We start from the raw sequence: 22,939 nt of genomic DNA on the forward strand, positions 1-22,939 counted from the left end.
TCAAAAGAATCTCGTCTCGAGATTCGATAGAAAAGAGTACTAAGCAAAAAACTCTGGGTGCATACGCCGAACTTTCTCTTCCAATTCTCAAGTGATATCATTCTCATCCTCGCTCCATTACACTTTCACCAAGTTCACTTTCTTGTACCATAAACTGCTTTACATCCCGGTCTAGAATAGTAACTGGCCGCACCACATACGTGAGATCATCACATGAAATACGTTGTGAATCATAGCTAAAGCAGGTGATAGGGCTAATTTGTAAGTCATATTACCAATCCTTTCAATGATCTCGTATGGTCCCACAAATCTAGGTGTCAACTTTCCCTTCTTTCCGAACCACATGATACCCTTCATTGGCAAGACCTTCAAAAACACAAACTCTCCAATTTTCAACGCAACTCCCTTATGTTTTCTATTAGCGTAACTCTTCTAACGACTCTATGCAGTCTTAATACGTTCTTGAATAATATTCACCTTCTCTGTGGTCTCTCTCACCAACTCTGACCCTAACAATGGCGCATCTCCTACCTCCATCCAACAAGCAGGTAATCGACATGGCCTCTCATACAAAACCTCAAAATGTGCCATCCCGATAGTTGAGTGATAGTTATTGTTATAAGCAAACTTCACCAGTGACAAGTGTTCTTCCCATCTACCACCAAGATCGAGAACACAAGCTCTCGACATATCTTCCAAGATCTGATTTACCCGCTCAATTTGCCTATCCGTCTGAGAATGATAAATCGTGCTCAGGTCTAACTTAGCACCCAAAGCATGCTGAAAACTCTTCCAAAACTTTACCACAAACAACGAATCACGATCCGAAACTATACAAACTGGCGTGCCATGAAGTCGCACCACCTCTTAAATATACAACCTAGCTAGTTTATCCGTAGTTCGGTGAACATAGATAGGAATAAAATGAGAAAACTTGGTGAGTCGATCCACTATCACCCAAATAGATTCATTGCCACTATGACAATCCATCCATGAAGTCCATAGAGATGTACTTCCATTTCCAAGTAAGGATCTCAAGAGGCTACAAAAGTCCAAACGGTTGTTGGTGTTCTGTCTTAACATGTTGACACACATATCATCGAGAAACATACTCTCCTACGTCCTTCTTCATACCTTCCCACCAAAACATCCTCTTCAGTTTACAATATATCTTAGTTCCACTAAGGTGAATGGTTTATGGGGACCTATGGGCATCGTCCATAATCACTTTCCTTAATTCGACAATGTTAGGTACACACAACCTGTCCCTAAATCGCAACCATACACATACACAAATGTGTTTATATTATTAAGAGAGAGAGAGAGAGAGAGAGAGAGAGAGATCTACCTGAGTGTGTAATGAAGATTCAGAGGGATTCATTGAAGCGGTGGGTGAATTGTTGATAAGATTACAACAATGGAAGTTGCTTCTGTGGAATCTAGGGAGTGAGAGAAAAAGATAAAAGCAAAGATAAAGCGTTCTAGAGAGAGAAAAGAGAAAAGGGTTAGAGAGAGAAAAACGAAGGTAGCTAGTGGGTGGTGAGTGTGTAGGGGGTCTGATGAATCTGGTAGAATACACCAAACTTTACTCTACAGATATTTGCTCTGTCTCTATCTACCTCTCTCTCTATCTCTCTCTCTCTCTCTCTCTCTCTCTCTCTCTCTCTCTTCCACCTTTTTTTTTAATTTAATTCTACACTTGGCTTCTGTTGCTTGACCGAAGAACCCGGGTCAAGCGTGCAAGGACTGTGGTCGGACCTTCTGTCATGACCCGAACCCGCTCCGTGGGTTAAGGACATAACCGGCCAGTAATTGTGAGATTACCTACGGTCTCAAACCAAACCAAATGTATTTTAACGGAGTTAATGGGGGCCAAACGGAAGCGATTTAAAAACTTTGTCCTTAGAGCTGTGCTTACATGGCACGTCAAACAAGTCATACATATAAACATTAATAACTCACAACAGAATTAAAGTATCAAAAAGTTCTGTACAGACAAGATCATCTAAAACTAAGTCAACCCATGAACTATATACAGACATATACAAAGGCTCCGCCAACGTGACAACATAAAACAAAATAACAAAGGTGAAGGCGAGTCTCATGCGTGAGACACATAGGTTGACTTTCCAAAACTCGATTGATCCATACAGACTTTACTGGGACTGGGGCTGGGTCTGGACCTCTCTTGGCTCACCTATAAACACATGAATGAGCGTGAACGGAAGCCCAGTGAATAATATCAAATAAAGAAAATACATTGGAACATTATACAACAGACGGCCTTTGGCCCAATTCATTCATGTCAAACTGGCCTTTGGCCCTTTTCGAATGTTTATATCAGACTGGCCTTTTTGGCCTTATCAAACTTTCGTATCAGACTTGCCTTTCGGCCTGTAACAACCCTCGTCACTGTTTACCGATTAACCACTGATTACGGCTAAACTGAGACTGATTATGATTGGTAACTGAATTGATTGAAGTACTGAACTGATTGACTGAAATCTAGGACTGAATTGATTAAGTATACACGTTTACTTGTATGTCTATCTGTTTGTCGTTCAATTATCTGTTCATGTTTTTGTGTTTAAATTGCGAATTGAAGGCCTTATCGGCGGCCGAACCGGAAATTGATTAGTGTTCCATGATCAGTAGAATTTATGTGATTTAATGGTGTAATTATCTAAAAACTGATTAGGCATGATTAAACTAGATTAAATTAAGCTAAATTGCATTAGGTGGACTTAATTGCCAAAATGCCACTTAGTGGCCACTATCTCACACATTTAGAGGCTTGCATACTTTTGACACAAACACATTTCATCAGCCTTGTTGAGTGTATAACCGGCTAGAGAGTGAGGGAGAGTGAGAGAAGTGGGTTCAACTTGTTTTCATCTTGATTTTGCTTGGAGGCTTAGGGAAATTGAAAGCTTAAGTGCATAATTGAGCCTCTAGACTTGTAATTGAGGAACCTAGGTATGAATTACATCCTCCTTCTTGTGTATTTAAGTTCCTTCTAGCATAGATCATGGTAGTTTAAAGAATTAAGTCAAGAATTGGTTCAATAGTGTTGAATTGGAGCTCATTCCATGGATGCATGGTTGTATTATGAATTTTAAGTTGTTTTCATGGCGAATTGTCACATGCATGTTCATAATTAAGCTTAAGTCCATGATTTCGTCTTGTTTTTGGAACAATTGGCTCATTAGAGCATGAAATTGAAGCTTTGAAATGATTTGGATTTCATGCATGTCTTGGTTGTAGCATGTTCATGAAAAATTGGTTTGAGTTGAGTTGTTTGAAACACCCTTGGGCTTTGACTTTACAATTGAGCTTTGGAATCATGTTAAACTATGAGTTTTGGGATGTTTTCTGAAAAATTGGCCCAAGAGGATCGAAATTTATGCTTTAAAAGTTGAATTTGAGCTTGAGGTTCAAATCTGGGAATTCCAGATTTTGAACTCACGCTCGAGCGGGGTGACTGGCGCTCGAGCGTGAAATTCGTGCTCCCAGTACTTTGCACTGTTTTGAAGTCCACTCGAGCAGAATAATTGACGCTCGAGTGGGACATTGTGTCTCATGCTCGAGCGGGTGTCGAGCGCCCAATTGAGCGTGATTTTCACTTATCCAGCACTTTTGACTATTTTGCAGAATGCTCGAGCAGGTAAGTCTGTGCTCGAGCGGAAACCTTTGTCTGCATGTCCGCTCAAGCGGAGTAACCTACGCTCGAGCGTGACCCCTGTTTTCTGAAAATTCTGAAAATGTTTTCTGAATGCGTCTTTGCATCCTCATCCCATCCTAAGCATTCTTAGGCCTAGTTTAAGACACCTTAATGAGGATATAGATGTAGAACACACCGAGGCAAATTAGGGATTAAGTTATTATCTTTCCCAACTGTGTAGCTTAGCGTGTGTTCAATCTGTAACTGTGTAGGGTTGGCGACTGGGGACATGCACTAGCTTTACTGTAGCCCAGAACTCTGTGAGTAACAACTGTGTAAAGATATGTTCAAAATGATTATCTTCTGAACAATTGAACTGTACTGCTTTCTGAACTGATACTGTTAATTGAATTAATGTATGTCCTATATTCTGAACTGTATTGTGGCATCCTTAGCAACTACTGTTTACTGTTACTGTTACAGAGATCTCTGTCGGTTCCCTTGTTGGAGCCACTACTGTTACTGATTGATGGCCATCATTTACTGTTCGGTCTTTTAAGACCTACTGTTTACTGTACTGTTATGCTAATGGATGTACCACATATGACTGAATGACTGATATACTGAATTAACAAACTGTTTTCATTACTGTAAGGACATTCATTCTTAACCTCTTTACGCATTACGTTATTCACTGGGCTTTAGCTCACTGCTTATATATATATGTAGGTGTACAGGCACCAGACCGTGGTTAGAAACGTCGGGGTAAGCTCCAGTTTTGTCAAGCCAACCACTATGCCTCACTGCGAGGTTCCGAGCCCGTCAAGTTATGGCTTAGGGGTGTTTTAGTTCCCTCTTCTGTCTCTGTAACTGTTTTGTTTACTGTACTGTACTGTTTAATAGGGATTAGGTCCCTGAACTGAATGATTGTATATATGTACATACTGTTTTGTCCGACTGTATATATTTGAATGAAAAGTCTTTTTGCATACAAACTGTCACAGCTCATTAAACATTGTTTATTTACTGTTTTGGCTTCTGCCATGCCCTTGTACTCTGTTTTACTGTATTACTGTTAAGCAGGCCTTCGGTAATCTTGGATTACTGGGTGGTTACGGTGCTAAACCCATAGGGGCGGGTTTAGATCGTGACAGAGTGGTATCAGAGCGATACTTACCACGAGTTATACTGCACACACGTGTCCCAATGAGCTATAGGATGTCCTAGAAAAGCGATTAGGGCATTACATGAGCATGATAAGTGTGTGGCTATGACATGACTGAATGTATGCTAATGTGTTAATCTGTTTAAACAAATGACTGCCTATGTTGATAACTGCTATAACTGCCTATAGTGAAATAGATAATGCGAGAACTGCAAATGAATTTGAATCCTCATCCTCTGAGGCAAGAATGGCAAGGCTGGAAAGAATGATGGAACTAATAACTGAGAGACTAGATCAACAACAGAATCAACAGCCCCCACCTCCTCCTCCGGTACAGCCGGAGCAGAATGTGAATGTTAATGATGGGGACATAATTGCTCTCACCCATAAGTTCAGCAAAATGAAACCGCCATCTTTCCAGGGAGGCCTTGAACCGTTAAAAGCTGAAGCATGGGTTCTCGAGACAGAAAAATTGTTTGAGGTCTTTCCGTGCTCCGAAGCACATAAAGTGCTATTGGCCACCTTTACTCTGCAAGAAGAAGCTAGAAGGTGGTGGATGCTTATCCGTAATGACAATACTGGTATGACTTGGGCTCAATTCAAAGGAGCCTTCTTTGAAAAGTACTTCCCTCAGTGTGTTAGGGACAGAAAAGTACTGAATTTGAATAGCTGAGACAGGGCACAATGTCCGTTGCTGAATATGAAACGAAGTTCACCGAGCTTGCTAGATATGCACCACATATGGTTGACACTGACTACAAGAAGGCCAGAAAGTTTGGAGGCGGCCTTAATGTTGCAATACTCGACATAATAAATGTTCTGAAATTACCGAATTATGTAAATGTTCTTGACCGAGCCGTGATGGCTGAATCGAACATCGAGGCACTGAAAACTGAAACACCAGCGTCTGAATGGCGTGGTAAAAGGCAGGGTTTTAAATTCAAGAAAGGCAAGCATAACCCATTGAACAAGAAACAGAATACGGGGTCAACAACTAGCCCCAGCCAAGGGAGTGGTTTCATACCACCCTGCTCTGAGTGTGGCAAGAAGCACAAAGGGGTCTGTTACAAAATATCTGGAGCCTGTTACAGGTGTGGCAAGGTGGGCCATATGGTTAAAGACTGCCCCTCTGCTTCACAAGCCAGTAGTAAAGCTGCACCAAGCGTGGCAGCATCAACTGTTGCACCAAAATCGAACCCCAAAGCTACCGGGAAAGAGCCCATGAGGCAGGGCCGAGTGTTCGCCCTAGTACCGGGAGACGTGCAGAATACCGAGACCGTTGTGTCAAGTATTCTCTCTATTTGTACTCAAAATGCTTATGTACTGATTGATTCGGGGTTTACGCATTCATATGTGTCGCATGCTTTTTCGCGAAAACTGAATAGACCATTAGAACCCATGAATTATCTGTTAGCTGTATCATCACTCATTGGGGGATCTATGACCTGTGCATATATGTACCCTGCTTGTGAAATTATTGTTGGAGGTGCACATTTGTTTATTGACTTATTGCCCCTGAACATTGATCATTTTGATGTAATATTGGGAATGGACTGGTTAACGAAATACCATGCTACCATAGACTGTGTAATGAAACAAGTAGTTTTCCGTCCACCAGGTTTACCCGAATTTGTGTTTAATGGGGTTGGAGTAGTACCTCCTCCGTATTTCATTTCATCTGTGAAAGTTGTTAAATTGATTAGAAAGGAGTGTAAGGGATATCTGTGTTCTGTATTGACTGTATCTACTGATGATAATGCTAACGTGAACAGTATTCCTATAGTCAGAGAATTCCCAGATTTTTTCCAGATAATCTGCCAGGGGATTTGATTGACAGGGAGATTGAATTTACCGTTGATGTGATTCTAGGAACACAGCCAGTATCTAAAGCTCCTTACCGAATGGCTCTAACTGAACTGAAGGAATTGAAAGTGCAACTGCAAGAACTGCTAGATAAGAAGTTCATCAGGCCTAGCACTTCACCATGGGGCGCTCCTGTTTTATTTGTGAAGAAGAAGGACGGCTCACTGAGACTGTGTATCGACTACTGTGAATTGAACAAGGTAACTGTGAAAAATAAATACCCATTGCCATGTATTGATGACTTATTTGATCAGTTACAAGGTGCTCAAGTGTTCTCTAAGATCGACCTCAGATCAGGATACCATCAGTTGAAAGTTAAACCAGAAGACATTGACAAAACTGCTTTTTGAACGAGGTATGGACATTACGAATTTTTAGTTATGCCTTTCGGAGTTACCAATGCACCTGCTGCATTTATGGACCTCATGAACAGAATCTTTAAACCATACCTTGATGACTTTATTGTAGTATTCATTGATGACATACTAATTTACTCCAAAAGTATAGAAGAACATGAACATCATCTGAGACTTGCCCTACAGACCCTAAGAGAACAGAAATTTTATGCTAAACTATCTAAATGCGAATTTTGGCTCGATCATGTTATGTTTTTGGGGCATGTTGTTAGCAAAGATGGAATTTCTGTTGATCCGCAGAAAATTGAAGCTGTAGTAAACTGGCCTAGACCAACAAATGTGACAGAAGTCCGAAGCTTTTTGGGTTTGGCTAGATATTACAGAAGATTTGTCAAAGATTTCTCCAAAATTGCCTTACCGTTGACTTAGTTAACTCAGAAGGGGATGTCATTTGACTGGACTGACCAAAGGGAATCAGCATTCTAAGAGTTAAAAACTCGACTTGTAACTGCACCGATTCTTACCCTACCTTCAGGTACGGATGGTTTTACTGTATTTAGTGATGCTTCTCATAAGGGTTTGGGATGTGTTTTAATGCAGAATGGGAGAGTTATTGCTTATGCTTCCCGACAACTGAGACCGCATGAAAAGAACTACCCGACCCATGATCTGGAACTTGCTGCAGTAGTATTTGCACTGAAAATCTGGCGTCACTATCTGTATGGGGCGACATGTGAAGTATATACTGACCACAAGCGTCTGAAATATTTCTTCACACAGAAAGAACTGAACTTGAGACAGCGGAGATGGCTAGAACTGATTAAAGACTATGACCTACAGATTTTGTACCATCCGGGAAAAGCCAACACCGTTGTCGATGCACTGAGCCGGAAATCGATCGAAAATTTAGCCTGTTTGCTCACCGGGCAGAAGGAATTGCTTTGTGACCTTGAAAAATCTGAAATTGAAATCGTTTTACGAGAACAAAGTGGAACCTTAGCTGCTATTTCTGCTCAACCAGCACTGATTGAAGAGATTAAAGAGAAACAACAACTGGATGACTTCTTGAAGAAGATCATCGAAGAAAGGGAAACTAAACCAAGACTGGGTTTCAAATTTGAAAATAATGTACTGAAATTTCAAGAAAGACTGTGTGTACCAAATGATACTGAATTGAAAAGAAAGGTTCTACAAGAGGGCCACAATTCAAAATTTTCTATCCATCCAGGGAATATGAAAATGTACCAAGACCTGAAACTGAATTTCTGGTGGCCGGGAATGAAAAAAGAAATTACTGATTTTGTGTCGAAATGTCTTCATTGCCAACAAGTCAAAGCCGAACATCAACGACCCGCAGGCTTATTGCAGCCCTTACCGATACCGGAGTGGAAATGGGAACATATCACCATGGATTTATTGTGGGATTGCCTCGCTCCAGTAAAGGTATGGACTCAATTTGGGTTATCGTTGATAGACTGACTAAATCTGCTCACTTCTTACCTGTTAAGACAATTTATAATGCGGACAAATTGGCTATACTCTATATTGATGAAATTGTTCGACTACATGGAGTGCCTGTATCCATTGTTTCTGACAGGGATTCGAAGTTTACATCGAGATTTTGGCAAAGCTTACAGACTGCATTGGGTACCGAATTGAGACTAAGTAGTGCTTATCATCCTCAGACCGATGGCCAGTCAGAAAGGACCATCCAGACTCTGGAGGATTTACTGAGAATGTGTGTCCATGATTTCCAGGGAAACTGGGAAAGCCATTTTCCTTTGGCTGAATTCGCCTACAACAACAGTTATCATTCAAGTATTGGTATGACGCCTTTTGAGGCATTGTATGGCAGAAAATGTAGATCTCCGATTTACTGGGCAGAAGTTGGAGATGGGCCTTTGCTTGGGCTCGAGATTGTATACGAAACGACTGAGAAAATGAAACTGATACAACAGAGACTGAAAACCGCACAGAGCAGACAAAAAAGTTATGCTGATATCAGAAGACGGGATAGAGAATACGAAGTGAGTGATCACGTGTTTGTGAAAGTGACACCGATGAAAGGCCAGACTCGCTTTGGAGTCAAAGGCAAGTTAGCGCTGAGATACGTCGGACCATATGAGATTATTGAGAAAATCAATCCGGTGGCGTATCAAGTTGCGCTTTCTCCTGAGATGGAGCATATGCACAACGTCTTCCACATTTCTATGTTGAGAGACTACCTCCGGGATCCTTTCCATGTAATAGAGCCTACTCGTGTAGTGCTGAGTGATAACTACACTTACGGGGAACAACCTATTCAGATTGTAAACAGACGGATCAAGAAATTGAGAAACAAAGAGATCCCGTTAGTGAAAGTTGACTGGCAAAACCATGGTGGCGTGTATGCCACTTGGGAGAGGGAAGATGACATGGCTAAAAGATATCCTGAACTGTTTCCACTGAATCCTGTTTTCTTCCAAAACGAAGGTAACTCGAGTTTAGAGGACCAAACTCTTTTTAAGAAGGGGAGACTGTAACAACCCTTGTCACTGTTTACCGATTAACCACTGATTACTGCTAAACTGAGACTGATTATGATTGGTAACTGAATTGATTGAAGTGCTGAACTGATTGACTGAAATCTGGGACTGAATTGATTAAGTATACCTGTTTACTTGTATGTCTATCTGTTTGTCGTTCAATTATCTGTTCATGTTTTTGTGTTTAAATTGCGAATTGAAGGCCTTATCGGCGGCCGAACCGAAAATTGATTAGTGTTCCATGATCAGTAGAATTTATGTGATTTAATGGTGTAATTATCTGAAAACTGATTAGGCATGATTAAACTAGATTAAATTAAGCTAAATTGCATTAGGTGGACTTAATTGCCAAAATGCCACTTAGTGGCCACTATCTCACACATTTAGAGGCTTGCATACTTTTGACACAAACACATTTCATCAGCCTTGTTGAGTGTATAACCGGCTAGAGAGTGAGGGAGAGTGAGAGAAGTGGGTTCAACTTGTTTTCATCTTGATTTTGCTTGGAGGCTTAGGGAAATTGAAAGCTTAAGTGCATAATTGAGCCTCTAGACTTGTAATTGAGGAACCTAGGTATGAATTACATCCTCCTTCTTGTGCATTTAAGTTCCTTCTAGCATAGATCATGGTAGTTTAAAGAATTAAGTCAAGAATTGGTTCAATAGTGTTGAATTGGAGCTCATTCCATGGATGCATGGTTGTATTGATGAATTTTAAGTTGTTTTCATGGCGAATTGTCACATGCATGTTCATAATTAAGCTTAAGTCCATGATTTTGTCTTGTTTTTGGAACAATTGGCTCATTAGAGCATGAAAATTGAAGCTTTGAAATGATTTGGATTTCATGCATGTCTTGGTTGTAGCATGTTCATGAAAAATTGGTTTGAGTTGAGTTGTTTGAAACACCCTTGGGCTTTGATTTTACAATTGAGCTTTGGAATCATGTTAAACTATGAGTTTTGGGATGTTTTCTGGAAAATTGGCCCAAGAGGATCGAAATTTATGCTTTTAAAGTTGAATTTGAGCTTGAGGTTCAAATCTGGGAATTCCAGATTTTGAACTCACGCTCGAGCGGGGTGACTGGCGCTCGAGCGTGAAATTCGTGCTCCCAGTACTTTGCACTGTATTGAAGTCCGCTCGAGCGGAATAATTGACACTCGAGCGGGACATTGTGTCTCATGCTCGAGCGGGTGTCGAGCGCTCAATCGAGCGTGATTTTCACTTATCCAGCACTTTTGACTATTTTGCAGAACGCTCGAGCGGGTAAATCTGCATTCGAGCGGAAACCTTTGTCTGCATGTCCGCTCGAGCGAAGTAACCTACGCTCGAGCGCGACCCCTGTTTTCTGAAAATTCTGAAAATGTTTTCTGAATGCGTCTTTGCATTCTCATCCCATCCTAAGCATTCTTAGGCCTAGTTTAAGACACCTTAATGAGGATATAGATGTAGAACACACCGAGGCAAATTAGGGATTAAGTTATTATCTTTCCCAACTGTGTAGCTTAGTGTGTGTTCAATCTGTAACTGTGTAGGGTTGGCGACTGGGGACGCGCACTAGCTTTACTGTAGCCCAGAACTCTGTGAGTAACAACTGTGTAAAGATATGTTCAAAATGATTATCTTCTGAACAATTGAACTGTACTGCTTTCTGAACTGATACTGTTAATTGAATTAATGTATGTCCTATATTCTGAATTGTATTGTGGCATCCTTAGCAACTACTGTTTACTGTTACTGTTACAGAGATCTCTGTCGGTTCCCTTGTTGGAGCCACTACTGTTACTGATTGATGGCCATCATTTACTGTTCGGTCTTTTAAGACCTACTGTTTACTGTACTGTTATGCTAGTGGATGTACCACATATGACTGAATGATTGATATACTGAATTAACGAACTGTTTTCATTACTGTAAGGACATTCATTCTTAACCTCTTTACGCATTACGTTATTCACTGGGCTTTAGCTCACTGCTTATATATATATGTAGGTGTACAGGCACTAGACCGTGGTTAGATGCGTCGGGGTAAGCTCCAGTTTTGTCAAGCCAACCACTATGCCTCACTGCGAGGTTCCGAGCCCGTCAAGTTATGGCTTAGGGGTGTTTTAGGTCCCCCTTCTGTCTCTGTAACTGTTTTGTTTACTGTACTGTACTGTTTAATAGGGATTAGGTCCCTGAACTGAATGATTGTATATATGTACATACTGTTTTGTCCGACTGTATATATTTGAATGAAAAGTCTTTTTGCATACAGACTGTCACAGCTCATTGGACATTGTTTATTTACTATTTTGGCTTCCGCCATGCCCCTGTACTCTGTTTTACTGTATTACTGTTAAGCAGGTCTTCGGTAATCTTGGATTACTGGCCGGTTACGATGCTAAACCCATAGGGGCGGGTTTGGGTCGTGACACGGCCCTTCCAAACTTGTCATATCAAACTGGCATTTAAGCCTTTCAAACTTGTCATATCAAACTGGCATTTAAGCCTTTCAAACTTGTCATATCAAACTGGCATTTAAGCCTTTCAAACTTGTTATGTCAAACTGGCATTTAAGCCTCTCAAACTTGTCATAATAAACTGGCATTTAAGCCTTTCAAACTTGTTATGTCAGACTGGCATTTAAGCCTCTCAAACTTGTCATAATAAACTGGCATTTAAGCCTTTCAAACTTGTCCACCATTCAAAATTAATGAACTTTACAAAACTTACATAGAAGTAAGCAATTGGACAACAATATGTATTTCAGATAATACTCACAGTGATCGGCTTGTGGATTTGCCCTGGAGCTTGACCCTACACATCACATAACACATATGGGTCACAATTGAATTAATCTGTTCTTTAATTCACATTTTCCTCTTTAAGCTTCATTCTTATCTCTTTAATTCAATTACAATGCTCAAAGTATGCCTAAGAGGGATTAGAAGTGAAAGAGGATGGAAAACGAAACACAGAACGCGTAAACAAAATTTCAGAAAACCGGGTCCCCGCTCGAGCGTGGACTTACTCGCTCGAGCGGACTCGTAAGGCCTGCAAAAGTACTAGTTGCATCAAAAATACTCTCGAGTGTGAATTAGGGCGCTCGAGCGAAAGGCCTGTCTAAATAGCTCCCCCGCTCGAGCGTGAATTACCCCGCTCGAGCGGACACCAAGCTTGCAAAAAGTACTGGGAGCACGTATTTCCAGCTCGAGCGGTAGTTACCCCGCTCGAGCGGACATCAAAATTCTGGAAATCCCAGATTGCGTTTTTGAGTTTCATTTCGACTTTCAACTAACAATTCATGCATTTTATAGCTCCAATTCCACACATACTTGCACTAACATGGTATAAACACCAAAACACATCATCATGGAGCTCAATTTCAAAGATTTAACACATGCATGGCTCAAATTGACACCGAACTCAATTCTAACATACACATTTATGCATTCAAAGTTCTTATCTTCATAGATTGTACATGCATGTGATGTCTAACTCCCATTCTCAACTTAGATGATACCAATGGTGATTATACATGAGTTTCAACTACAAATTTACATGGATTTCAACCAAATTGCAACATGAATCATGTAATTCAAGCTCAATTATGCAAATTCCAAACAATTACATGCATGCATGCATATATGGTCTTTCAATTCAACAAAACAAATTCAAAACATGCTCTTGACCATTAATTAACTTTGAACACACAAGATTACACTTTAAACTTATGAATTCAAGAATCAATGCTTACCTAGAAGTCCAATCTATGGTTAATTCTTGAACTAGACTTCAAATTCCCAAGCTTGAGTAAAAAATTACACAATTCTCTTCCTCTCTCTCTCTTTAACAGCCGGTCCCTCTCTCTTTCTTAGAGTTTGATCAGCCCAAGTGAAGATACAAGAGGGAATGGGAGGTTTAGTGCTCTTCCACAACAAATCCCACTAACCAAAATTACAAATATTAACAATTTGAGTACAAAGCCATTAAATAAATCAATTTAATCTGACCTGAATCAATTTTCAATTAAATTTCACCGTAGGCTCTAAAAATTACGCTAATCATAATGGCGCAATCAATTTCGGGTTTTGTGGCCGATAATGCCTTCAATTTAATTTCCAAAGTAGATAATCAAACAAATATTCCTACGGTGAACAGATAGAAATTCAAAATCACATATTTCCACATAATGGTGCACACAATCATGTCAAAACACATAATTACATTCATATCAAGGACCAATTAATATATTACGGAACAGGGGGTATCACACCTTCGCACGTGTTAAACCCGCGATTTCAACTCCTCACTTACCACGCCATGTAGTTTTGGGGGTATTTTGGTAATGGTCTTTTTATTTTTAATTTTAACTTATTTTTGTTTTTAGTAAAAAATAATTTTTATTTTTAAAAAAATTTATACTTTTGATAGATTGAAAAAATAAAAAAATTGACATAAATATTTAAAAAAATCACTAAAGATAAGAAAAATACTAAAAGATGTAGCTTTTTTCTTTTTTTTTTTTAATGCCAAAATGGGCCTATAGATTCCAATGCCACCCGGGGGTCTGTTTGGATTTTTTGATATCAATTTCTCTTTCTCTTTCTTTCTTTTTTTTTTTTTCAAAATTTCAAATTTAAAAAGTATATTGTTTTCAAATTATTTCCATTTTCAAAAACTTAAAAATAAAATTTTTAACTCATTGAAAGAGTTAGATTTTTTCGAACAAATTTGAAAACAATTCATTAAACAAGATTAATGAAAAATGTTACTAAATAAATCTGTAACTCATTAAAATATACAAAATTAAAAACGATATTTTTTTTTCAAAATATAAAAATATTTCAACTTAGACAAGTCGAAATCAAGGCAACCACACCAATAAAAATCATAATGACAAATTTAGAGATGATCTAATTCTAATAGGAGTTTTTGCGTTATAAACTTTGATTAGTGATATATATATATACTAGCGTATGTCCGTGCCTAAAGGCACGGTGTAAATAATTTTAAAATTAAAATGCAGTTATAATTTATACGTATTATGTTGAAATTTATAAAGTTTATGTCATTTTTTGATAAAGATACTGAAAAAATATATTGAAATATTTTGCTTGTATTACACGCTCTACAAAACTCAAATAAAATGACAACTCTCCCTAATCTTAATGCAAATTAAGAAACAAACATTTAAGATTTAAAGTTATATTGCATATCAAAATATAAAAGGCAGTAAAAAAAAGTGTAAACACTGAACAAAAAATAGAAATAAAGTTATACTGTCATACACCAAAAGAGTAGGTTAAAACTTTACAAAAAGTGGGTTAAAGTTTTACAAAAGATGTATGCTTTACAAAAGATGTGTCACTAACATGTCATACACAAAAAATTATATTGTCATACACCAAAAATATGTATGCTTTACAAAAGATGTGTCAATAACATGTCTTCAAATATGCGTTTACCCAAACTTCCTCCTCATTACTTTCCAAAAAGTCTTTGTATCAACTTTTATGTATCCCCAATGAGGAATATGCACAACAATCTGGTAATTTGTGGAAACAAAAAAAATATAGATTAGTACATGTGTTGGAAATATACATGTCAAAATATTTTCAGATTGAAATTACCTTATTACATCCCCATCGAAGCAAGGTAGTCGTATTTCTCCTTTTAAGCTCCATAGATTTTTCGGTCCAATCCTACAAAAGTCCAAATTTCAAATTATTATTAAATTGAAATTTTTTAAAAAGTTATATAACCAATAGAAATAAATCTACGTGGTTACCTTCTAATAAAACGTCATTTAATCTGCATAGAGTACTACAGCAACACTTCAGGATAAACAATATTTGTAGTAGAATCCAAATTATCTTTAGGGGGAAGAATACTTATACGATCAAATGATGTACATCTAGACAATGCCACATATAATTGCCCATGGCTAAACACTGGTATACGCAAATCAACCCCAACAAATTTCACAGATTGACCTTGAGATTTATTAATGGTCAAGGCATATGCCAATCGGACTGGAAATTGACGTCTTGTCATTTGGAAAGGCATTTCTGGAGAAGATGGTGTCAAAGATATCCTTGGTATGAATGCCAAATTGCCAAACTTTTCTCCAGTTAAAATTTGAGCTTCAATTATGCGAGTGCCGCACCTAGTAACCATCAATCTTGTACCATTACATAGTCCATCTTTCGGTGCAATGTTTCTCAACAATATTATAGGACAACCCACTTTCAACTCTAACTTAAAAGTTGGCAACCCAGGAGGATCCAATGAATTTAAATATTCATTAGGATATCTATTTGTAATGGTAGGATCAATTTCATTATCTTCAGACATTTTATCTGCTGCAAGATAAGTATATAATCTCCCTGGAAAGATATTCAACGCAGTAGTATTAATGTCACTGACATCATCGTTACGCGCAGACAGAATTGTGCGTTCAGTTAAAAATGTTGGGGTTGACGTCTCTATCATATTCAATTGTGGATAAACTGTAGAGAGTAATTCATTCAAATCTTGACATTTGTGTATTGTTGATGGAAGGTTAACGATTTCTTGAGGATTGGTCCCAATCTAAAAAAAAGTGAAATCAATAAAAGAGTAAGTGTAAACACAATTTATTAATTTAAAATCTATATAATACAGGTTAAAGTAGTGTTACCTCCATCAAGAAATTTGCAAAATTAGCATTTTCATGGCCTTCATGATTCAAGCGCATATTCAAATCCAAAGTCAAGATATATATATGCTTCCATAGAACAGAGTGTCTTAATGATGCATTCACAATTTGCTCACGAACTCCTTTGGGTATAACTGGTAAGATTTGTCGAAAGTCTCCTCCAAGAACAACAGTAATACCCCCAAATGGCTTTTCACTATCACAAATGTCCCTCAATGTACGATCAACCGCCTCAACACAATGTCTATGTTGCATAGGAACTTCATCCCAAATTATGAGTTTTGTTTCTCTAAATAACTCAGCTTGTAATGATTGTTTGCTAAACCCACAAAGTGAATTTTCCAAGACATCTAACGGAATGGAAAATGTTGAATGTGCAGTGCGACCTCCTACCAGTAACAGTGATGCAATTCCAGACGAAGCCACAGTAACAACGATATGCCCAAGGCTACGACATTTTAATGCAATCGTATTGTATAGAAATGTTTTCCCTGTTCCTGCACCCCCATTCAGAAAGAAAACAGTTCCTTTATTTTGAAAAACTGAAGAAGTGATTGTATTATAAGCATTCCGCTGTCCATTATTGAGACAATCAATAGTAATTTGTGGATCTGCATGTTTTGCCTCACTCTGCAGTTGTTGATGTTCAACTATCAATCGATTACCAACTACTGCACTCCAATTTGCAGTAGGTTGTGGCATGGGTGGGAAGTCAATTAAACTTTTGCCTGATTCATGAAGCATTTGATTCAAAAGATGGAGACCATAATCTTCAATTTGAGCCTCAGTTGGTTTAGAAATGACAAACAATGTACAAATCTTATGTGCAAGATCATCACATATATGCGTTGAAAATTGATTCCATAATGCATATGGATTTAGTGGAGAGCACTGGGTGAGAATAATACTAAACAATCTTCTCAATTGATATCCAGTTTTTATGACTACAGCCTCTTTCAAGCATTGTATCCATTCTTCATCATCTTCTAAAAGCCCCCTTGCAATACATGCTAATTTAAATGTATCATGCACAACATTATCGACTGTGCGTAAAGACTGAAACGACTTTGGTCCTTTGACAACGGTTAGTAACAAACGTAGATAAAATCTTTCACCACAATTAGGGCTAGCAAAGTACATTCTACCAATTGCATATCCCCTTTCTCTTGATTTCCATCTCTTTTCTGACTTGAGCCAGACAAAATGTTGTGGAAATTCTTGATAAGTGAATGGACATTCATCTTCACTGGCAGCACAATATGCAAAAAAGCCAGTAAGAGTTGACTCTTCTGGGTAAATGAATCGTTTGTAATGACTCTTCTGGGTTAAAAACAACACGATGCATTCCAGGTAAATGAAGTGCCAATCATACAACTGTTGGCATCTCTGCATGCAAAGGATGACCAAATATTCGCCAAGCAGCTTCTGGAGGTCCAATATACCTTGCATCGAGATATTGTTGAATCTCATTTATCATTCCTAACACCATCGTTGTACGATCATAACCCTTATAAATGTACTTATGTATATACTTGACACATCTCATTCCGGCACAAACTTCCACATTTATATGACAGTTGAAAAGTTTTGAAAGATATGCATTGTATGGTACGACATCCCTGTTATCAACTTCTTGCCCTCTTACAGTATGTACTTGACCATTATTGCGACGACGATAGATAGGGTATCCATCTTGATCCATAGTTGTTGTTTCTGTGAAAGCTCGAGGGTATCTCTTAGTGCATCTACCATTTTCCATACATGGTGCTTGCGGATTTCGAGCACCACATGGTCCATGTACCATACAACATTTGATAGTTTCAAAAAGCATTGGATCGTCTTTTGGGTCTGGAAATTCTGCACACACCAATTTGTCTACTTGAGCACATGTCCGAATTTTGTCTGGACCCTTGAGAAATAAAAGTGCATGCATATGAGGGAGGCCTCGTTTTTGAAATTCAATTGTAAAAACATGTGCAACTTTATTTCCAAACACTTTATTTGTTTCTATCTCCTTCATCAAACATTTTCTCTTCAACTCAAAAACACGGGCAATTAAATCAGGACGATCAATAGGTTTTTGATATGGTAATAATGCTGAAGTAATTTCTGGCCAATTGGGATTTGCAGTCATGGTAAGAAAAATATCTGGGTGTTGGTTGTATCGTGTGATAGCCATTGAATCTTGAAAGATTTCAAACATATGTCTAGGACTACCAGTAAATGAAGATGGCAAAACAAACCTTTGACCAATTTGTCCAGGTCGCACATAATCTGGATCCATATCTGACAACTCTTGGTAAAGCTCAGCCCGAAGTTTCCCTTGATTAAGCTTGTAGTAAGTCAATCGATTTTGCTCAGTTGCAGCCCAAGCATCTACCAAAAACTCTTGAAATAGTTTCCCACCTCTCAAAATTGTTGAATACTCTGTGGGTCGTTCAAACAAATGATAACTATAAAAATTCATTTGAGTAAGTCGATCAATTGAAGGTCGATCATACTGAACATTCCACAATTTCAACTCAGGTTCCCATCTAAGCTCACCATATGGAAATAATAGAACATAATGTAATGGCAAGTATGCTGGGTGACATTCATTAATTTGCATCAACTCATTATTTCCTCGGAAATGTAAAATAATATCTCTCATTCCATGTACCTCTGTTCCATCACTTGGTATTACAATTGCAATCTCATCTGTAGTTGGTAGGTTATACCGACGTCGATCAGTTGTTGAACTGTAATGAAGATGAGCAGGTAGATTGTGTCCTGCCGAGTCTAATTGATGTAAAATGGCATGAGCCTGGCGATATTTATCTACAAATGCATTGACTTGCAACAAACTATCCTGAATAGTTTTGAGAACATCCCTTCTCAAGTTAGGATTTCTACGATTACGAATTTCTAAAGCTGAATAAGGGTCATAGATATACAGCTGAGCATAACTCGCATCCTGCCCTGGTTGTGGTTGTAGTGATCCTGTTCGATGTCGCAATTCCCCATGAATTGTGAATGATGTAGGGCCCCTTCCACTGAGTACTCTAGGATCCAATGTAGCACCAAGACTCGTAAAAGCATTGGCTGCATTGTACACTCGAGTATAACTTCGAAAGGATTTTGATTGATCATTATTCCCATCATACAATGCCTGAAGTGGTGGAGGGGGTGTAATAAGTAAAGGTAGCCTAATCTTCCCTTCCAAACAGCAAGTTCCGAATAAGGGACGCTTTATAGATGATTTTGTCAATTTTTCATCCATCCAATGTAAGGCTGAACAATAAGGACATAATACATCCATCTTGCCAAGATAATGGCGGCAAGAATCTTTGTGTGCCCGGGCGCCAATTGATATACTTGTAGGTAGATCTTCTAATTCATCATCAGTACATAGATCTTGTTGAAGAAATCGATTTATAGGAGTAGACCTACAAATATTTGTGTATAAATAAAATTCTGTAAAACAAAACGGTATGAGTAAAAGTATGTATTGAAGATGTGAGAATCTGAAGATGTGCTTGAAGAAATCGATTTATAGGAGTAGACACAGTAATTTACCGATTCCTTTGTGAATTTGAAGATGTGCTTGGCATAGAAAACGAACATGTCTGATGATAGGTAACCATTGTTCGTTTTTGTGCCGACTGAGAATCTTCAGTTATTGTTTCCCACTCCAAGTGAGTGCAATCGCGACGAATTGGTGTTAAAGAACGTTGTCTTATTTGAACACATTCTTCTAATCCCTCTTGCTCTCGTTGCAAGCATTGAAATTCAATTTTTTCACGCTCTCGCCGTGCCCGTTGGGCCAATGCAGCTTTTGATATTATATTATCATTTTGTGTCTAAAAAGAAAATATTTTATCATTGAAGCAAACAATGTGAATATTTTGTGTTTAAAATGAAACTATCTTCTTATTTCTTCCCTTTCTCTTAATTTTGTTTTATATTTTATTTATTTTATACCTTTAATAGTGTTATCTTTATTTCTTTTTTTCTTATTTCTTCCCTTTCTATCTTCTTATTTCTTCACTTTCCCTTTCCCTTTCTTTGTTTTCTATTTTATATATTAAATAAGAATTAAAAACCTATCTTATTTAGTTTCTCCTTTCTTTATATATTTTTTCTTTATTTCTTCGTTTCTTTTTTCCTATTCTCTCTATATAAGTAGCAACTTATGGATGGTACATTATAAATGCACATGTATCCATGCAAAATAAGAATAAATAAATTTGAAAAATACATACAAATAATAGCAAGTTACAGGAAAACATATTACAATCATTCTACAAAAACAACATAAAACAATAAATTCATTTTACACACTCATATATTTTAACTATCAAAATTTTGATTAGTTTTGCATCATATTTTTAAAAAAGAATATATACCACTTGACATGCATTTGTCATTCTCTTGCTAGAAGGAGCCATCTTTTCTTTTCCTTTAGACATTGGGTTGACCTTTTCTTTATCTTTTGCCTAACAAATATAAATAAAATATTGAAAAGATTAAAAAAAATCTTATATAATCTTATATAAATAAAATACATACAATGTTTGACTTGATTTTGTACTTACCGCACGAACACAGATAACATTAAGGTCGTGCTCATCACGGATGACCACACCAACATTTCTACATGGAGTTGTAGGAGGAGGCCTACAAAAATAGATTGTGAACAAATTAAAATCTATATAATAAAGTGGTAATAGTAAGAGTAAAAAATTCAAAATTGTCTTGGGTAAAAGATTCTTTTTCTTTTTACCAATTTGGTGTTAAAGAAGGTTGTCTTGGGTTAATACATTCCTTCGATCTTTCTCTTTCTCGTTCTCGTCGCAGGCGTTGTCCCAATTGGTATGCAGAGCATGGCTTTTGATTTTTTTCACGTTCTCGCCGTGCACGTTGGGCTAATGCAGCTTTTGATAACACATTATCATTGTGTGCCTAAAATGAGAATATTCTATAAGAATGTGCATAAAATGTGAAGATTAACTAACTTGCTTCCCTTTCATCATGTAATTTTTCTTCCTTTTAACTAACTTTTCCTCTTCACTCGGTTAAGTTGTTAGTCATATAAGAACCAATGCATGTATTTATGAAATTTAAAAAGGAAGGGAAAAATAATTTGAAAACATAAAACTGCAAACTCACTATGCACGCACTTATTGATTTTAAGACACTACCCATCTCTTTACAAAATGTACGTTGAAAAGGTAAATATTAAATCATTGGGTACGTAAAATGTGAATATTAGCATGTAATGTCTTGTACTTTCCTTTTCTCTCTTCTTGTTGTTTCTGTTGTATTAAAATGCATTTTTGTCTTTTTCTTCTTTCCTTAAGAACTTCTTATAAGAAAAATAAAAATTAAAAAAAATTATATTATGTAGTTTCCTTTTCATCACATAATTGTTCTTTCTTCTTATTTTCCTTATTCGTTTTCTTCTATTTTATTTTTATTATGCTATGTTGTAGATGCAACATATTGTCTCAATGCAACATATTTTTATCATACAAATAGACAAACATATTGAAAATTCAAATTAATGTTTATACAAATGCATTAGCATGTTGTACAAATGCTTACTTTAACATGCTTCAGAAAAACATTTCACATTCAATAAAAAGAATTGAATAAATTTTTGAAAAAGAAACTTTTGAAAAATGTACATAAAAAATAGTATATGACACTATGCAATTCCTAAAAAAATCTATATAATATTCGAAAAAGAAACTTTTAAAAATTGTTGAGAAACCATACCATGGGATGTGCATTTTCCTTTCCTTTGCCATAAGGAATAGCTTTTTTTGTTTCCTTTGATATTGCCTTGTCTTTTTCCTTTGCCTTTGCCTGTAAAAAATAAGTAGAATATATTTATAAATTATTTTTAAAATGATAAGAAAATACATGTCCAATGTTGAAGCGACTTTTAGGCTTACCTCATGAATGCGAATAGTATTAAGGTCACGCTCATCGCGAATAACAACATTAACATTTCTTTCTTGAAGAAATCGAACCTATACATACAAAAATTTTAGAGTGATAAATAAAACTTTATACACATAAATAAGAAAATTAGTAAAAGGAGGTGATATTACGGTTCGGTGTAAGTCCCCACCCACCTATAAAGTATGAGGAAAAAAAATAATTAGAATAGTGATATTGTCCATAACTGTTGTACTTAAATTTATAAGAGAGATACTTAAATTTATATGAAGAGAAAAAAGAAGAAAAAAAACTTACTTGATCAAAAATAGTGATATTGTTCATAACTGTTGTACTTCAACCTAAAAATGTTTGGTTATATAATTTTAGACACAAAGAAACAAAAAATTAGCAATAATAAAATTAGTAATTAGCAAAAAATTGGAAATGAAATGTTATTTAAATGAAATGTTATTTAAAATTCGAATAATAAAATTCAAAATTTTATTTAAATAAATAACTACCAGGAATAGAAAATACTTAACGGGTTACAATCAAGAGGAAATGCTTTAAATAAAAATATAAACTTCTAAGAAAAAGAAAAAGGTCAACAGATATCAGAGGCACGTGCCTTCTCTGTTTAGAATGGTACAAATTTTTTTTTTAATTTTTTATAACAAAATGTTAAATACATTTTTTTGGATTAAGTTAAATACTCGGTGAATTTGATTAAAAACAAAACGGATTATGTTAAATACTTGCGTTAAG

At 37.0% G+C, this 22,939-nt stretch overlaps 1 protein-coding gene across 1 annotated transcript; it reads right to left on the reverse strand.

Annotated features, from left to right (window-relative positions):
• Positions 1–441: 441 nt before the first annotated feature.
• Positions 442–22,190, reverse strand: LOC114315426 (uncharacterized). Its single transcript, XM_082898061.1, has 11 exons — positions 22,186–22,190; positions 20,824–20,905; positions 19,805–20,088; positions 18,794–19,674; positions 18,493–18,676; positions 16,232–17,495; positions 15,597–16,143; positions 15,380–15,503; positions 15,183–15,254; positions 1,349–1,439; positions 442–780 (listed from the first exon to the last, which is right to left on the reverse strand). The coding sequence occupies exons 1-11, from the start codon at positions 22,188–22,190 to the stop codon at positions 442–444; spliced, it is 3,873 nt and encodes a 1,290-aa protein (XP_082754187.1).
• Between the last annotated feature and the right edge of the window lie 749 nt (positions 22,191–22,939).

The sequence above is a fragment of the Camellia sinensis genome, chromosome 12 (assembly GCF_055761805.1).
Source record: "Camellia sinensis isolate YWXY chromosome 12, ASM5576180v1, whole genome shotgun sequence".
NCBI lineage: Eukaryota > Viridiplantae > Streptophyta > Magnoliopsida > Ericales > Theaceae > Camellia > Camellia sinensis.

Excerpts from the sequence above, each read along its gene's own strand:
- LOC114315426 (XM_082898061.1), bottom strand. Across the intron at positions 17,496-18,492 it reads CCTGGACAAATTGGTCAAAG|TGAAGATGAATGTCCATTCA; the intron begins GTTTGTTTTGCC and ends TTGTGCTGCCAG. Across the intron at positions 16,144-16,231 it reads TTGCAAATTTCTTGATGGAG|ATTGGGACCAATCCTCAAGA; the intron begins GTAACACTACTT and ends ACTTTTTTTTAG.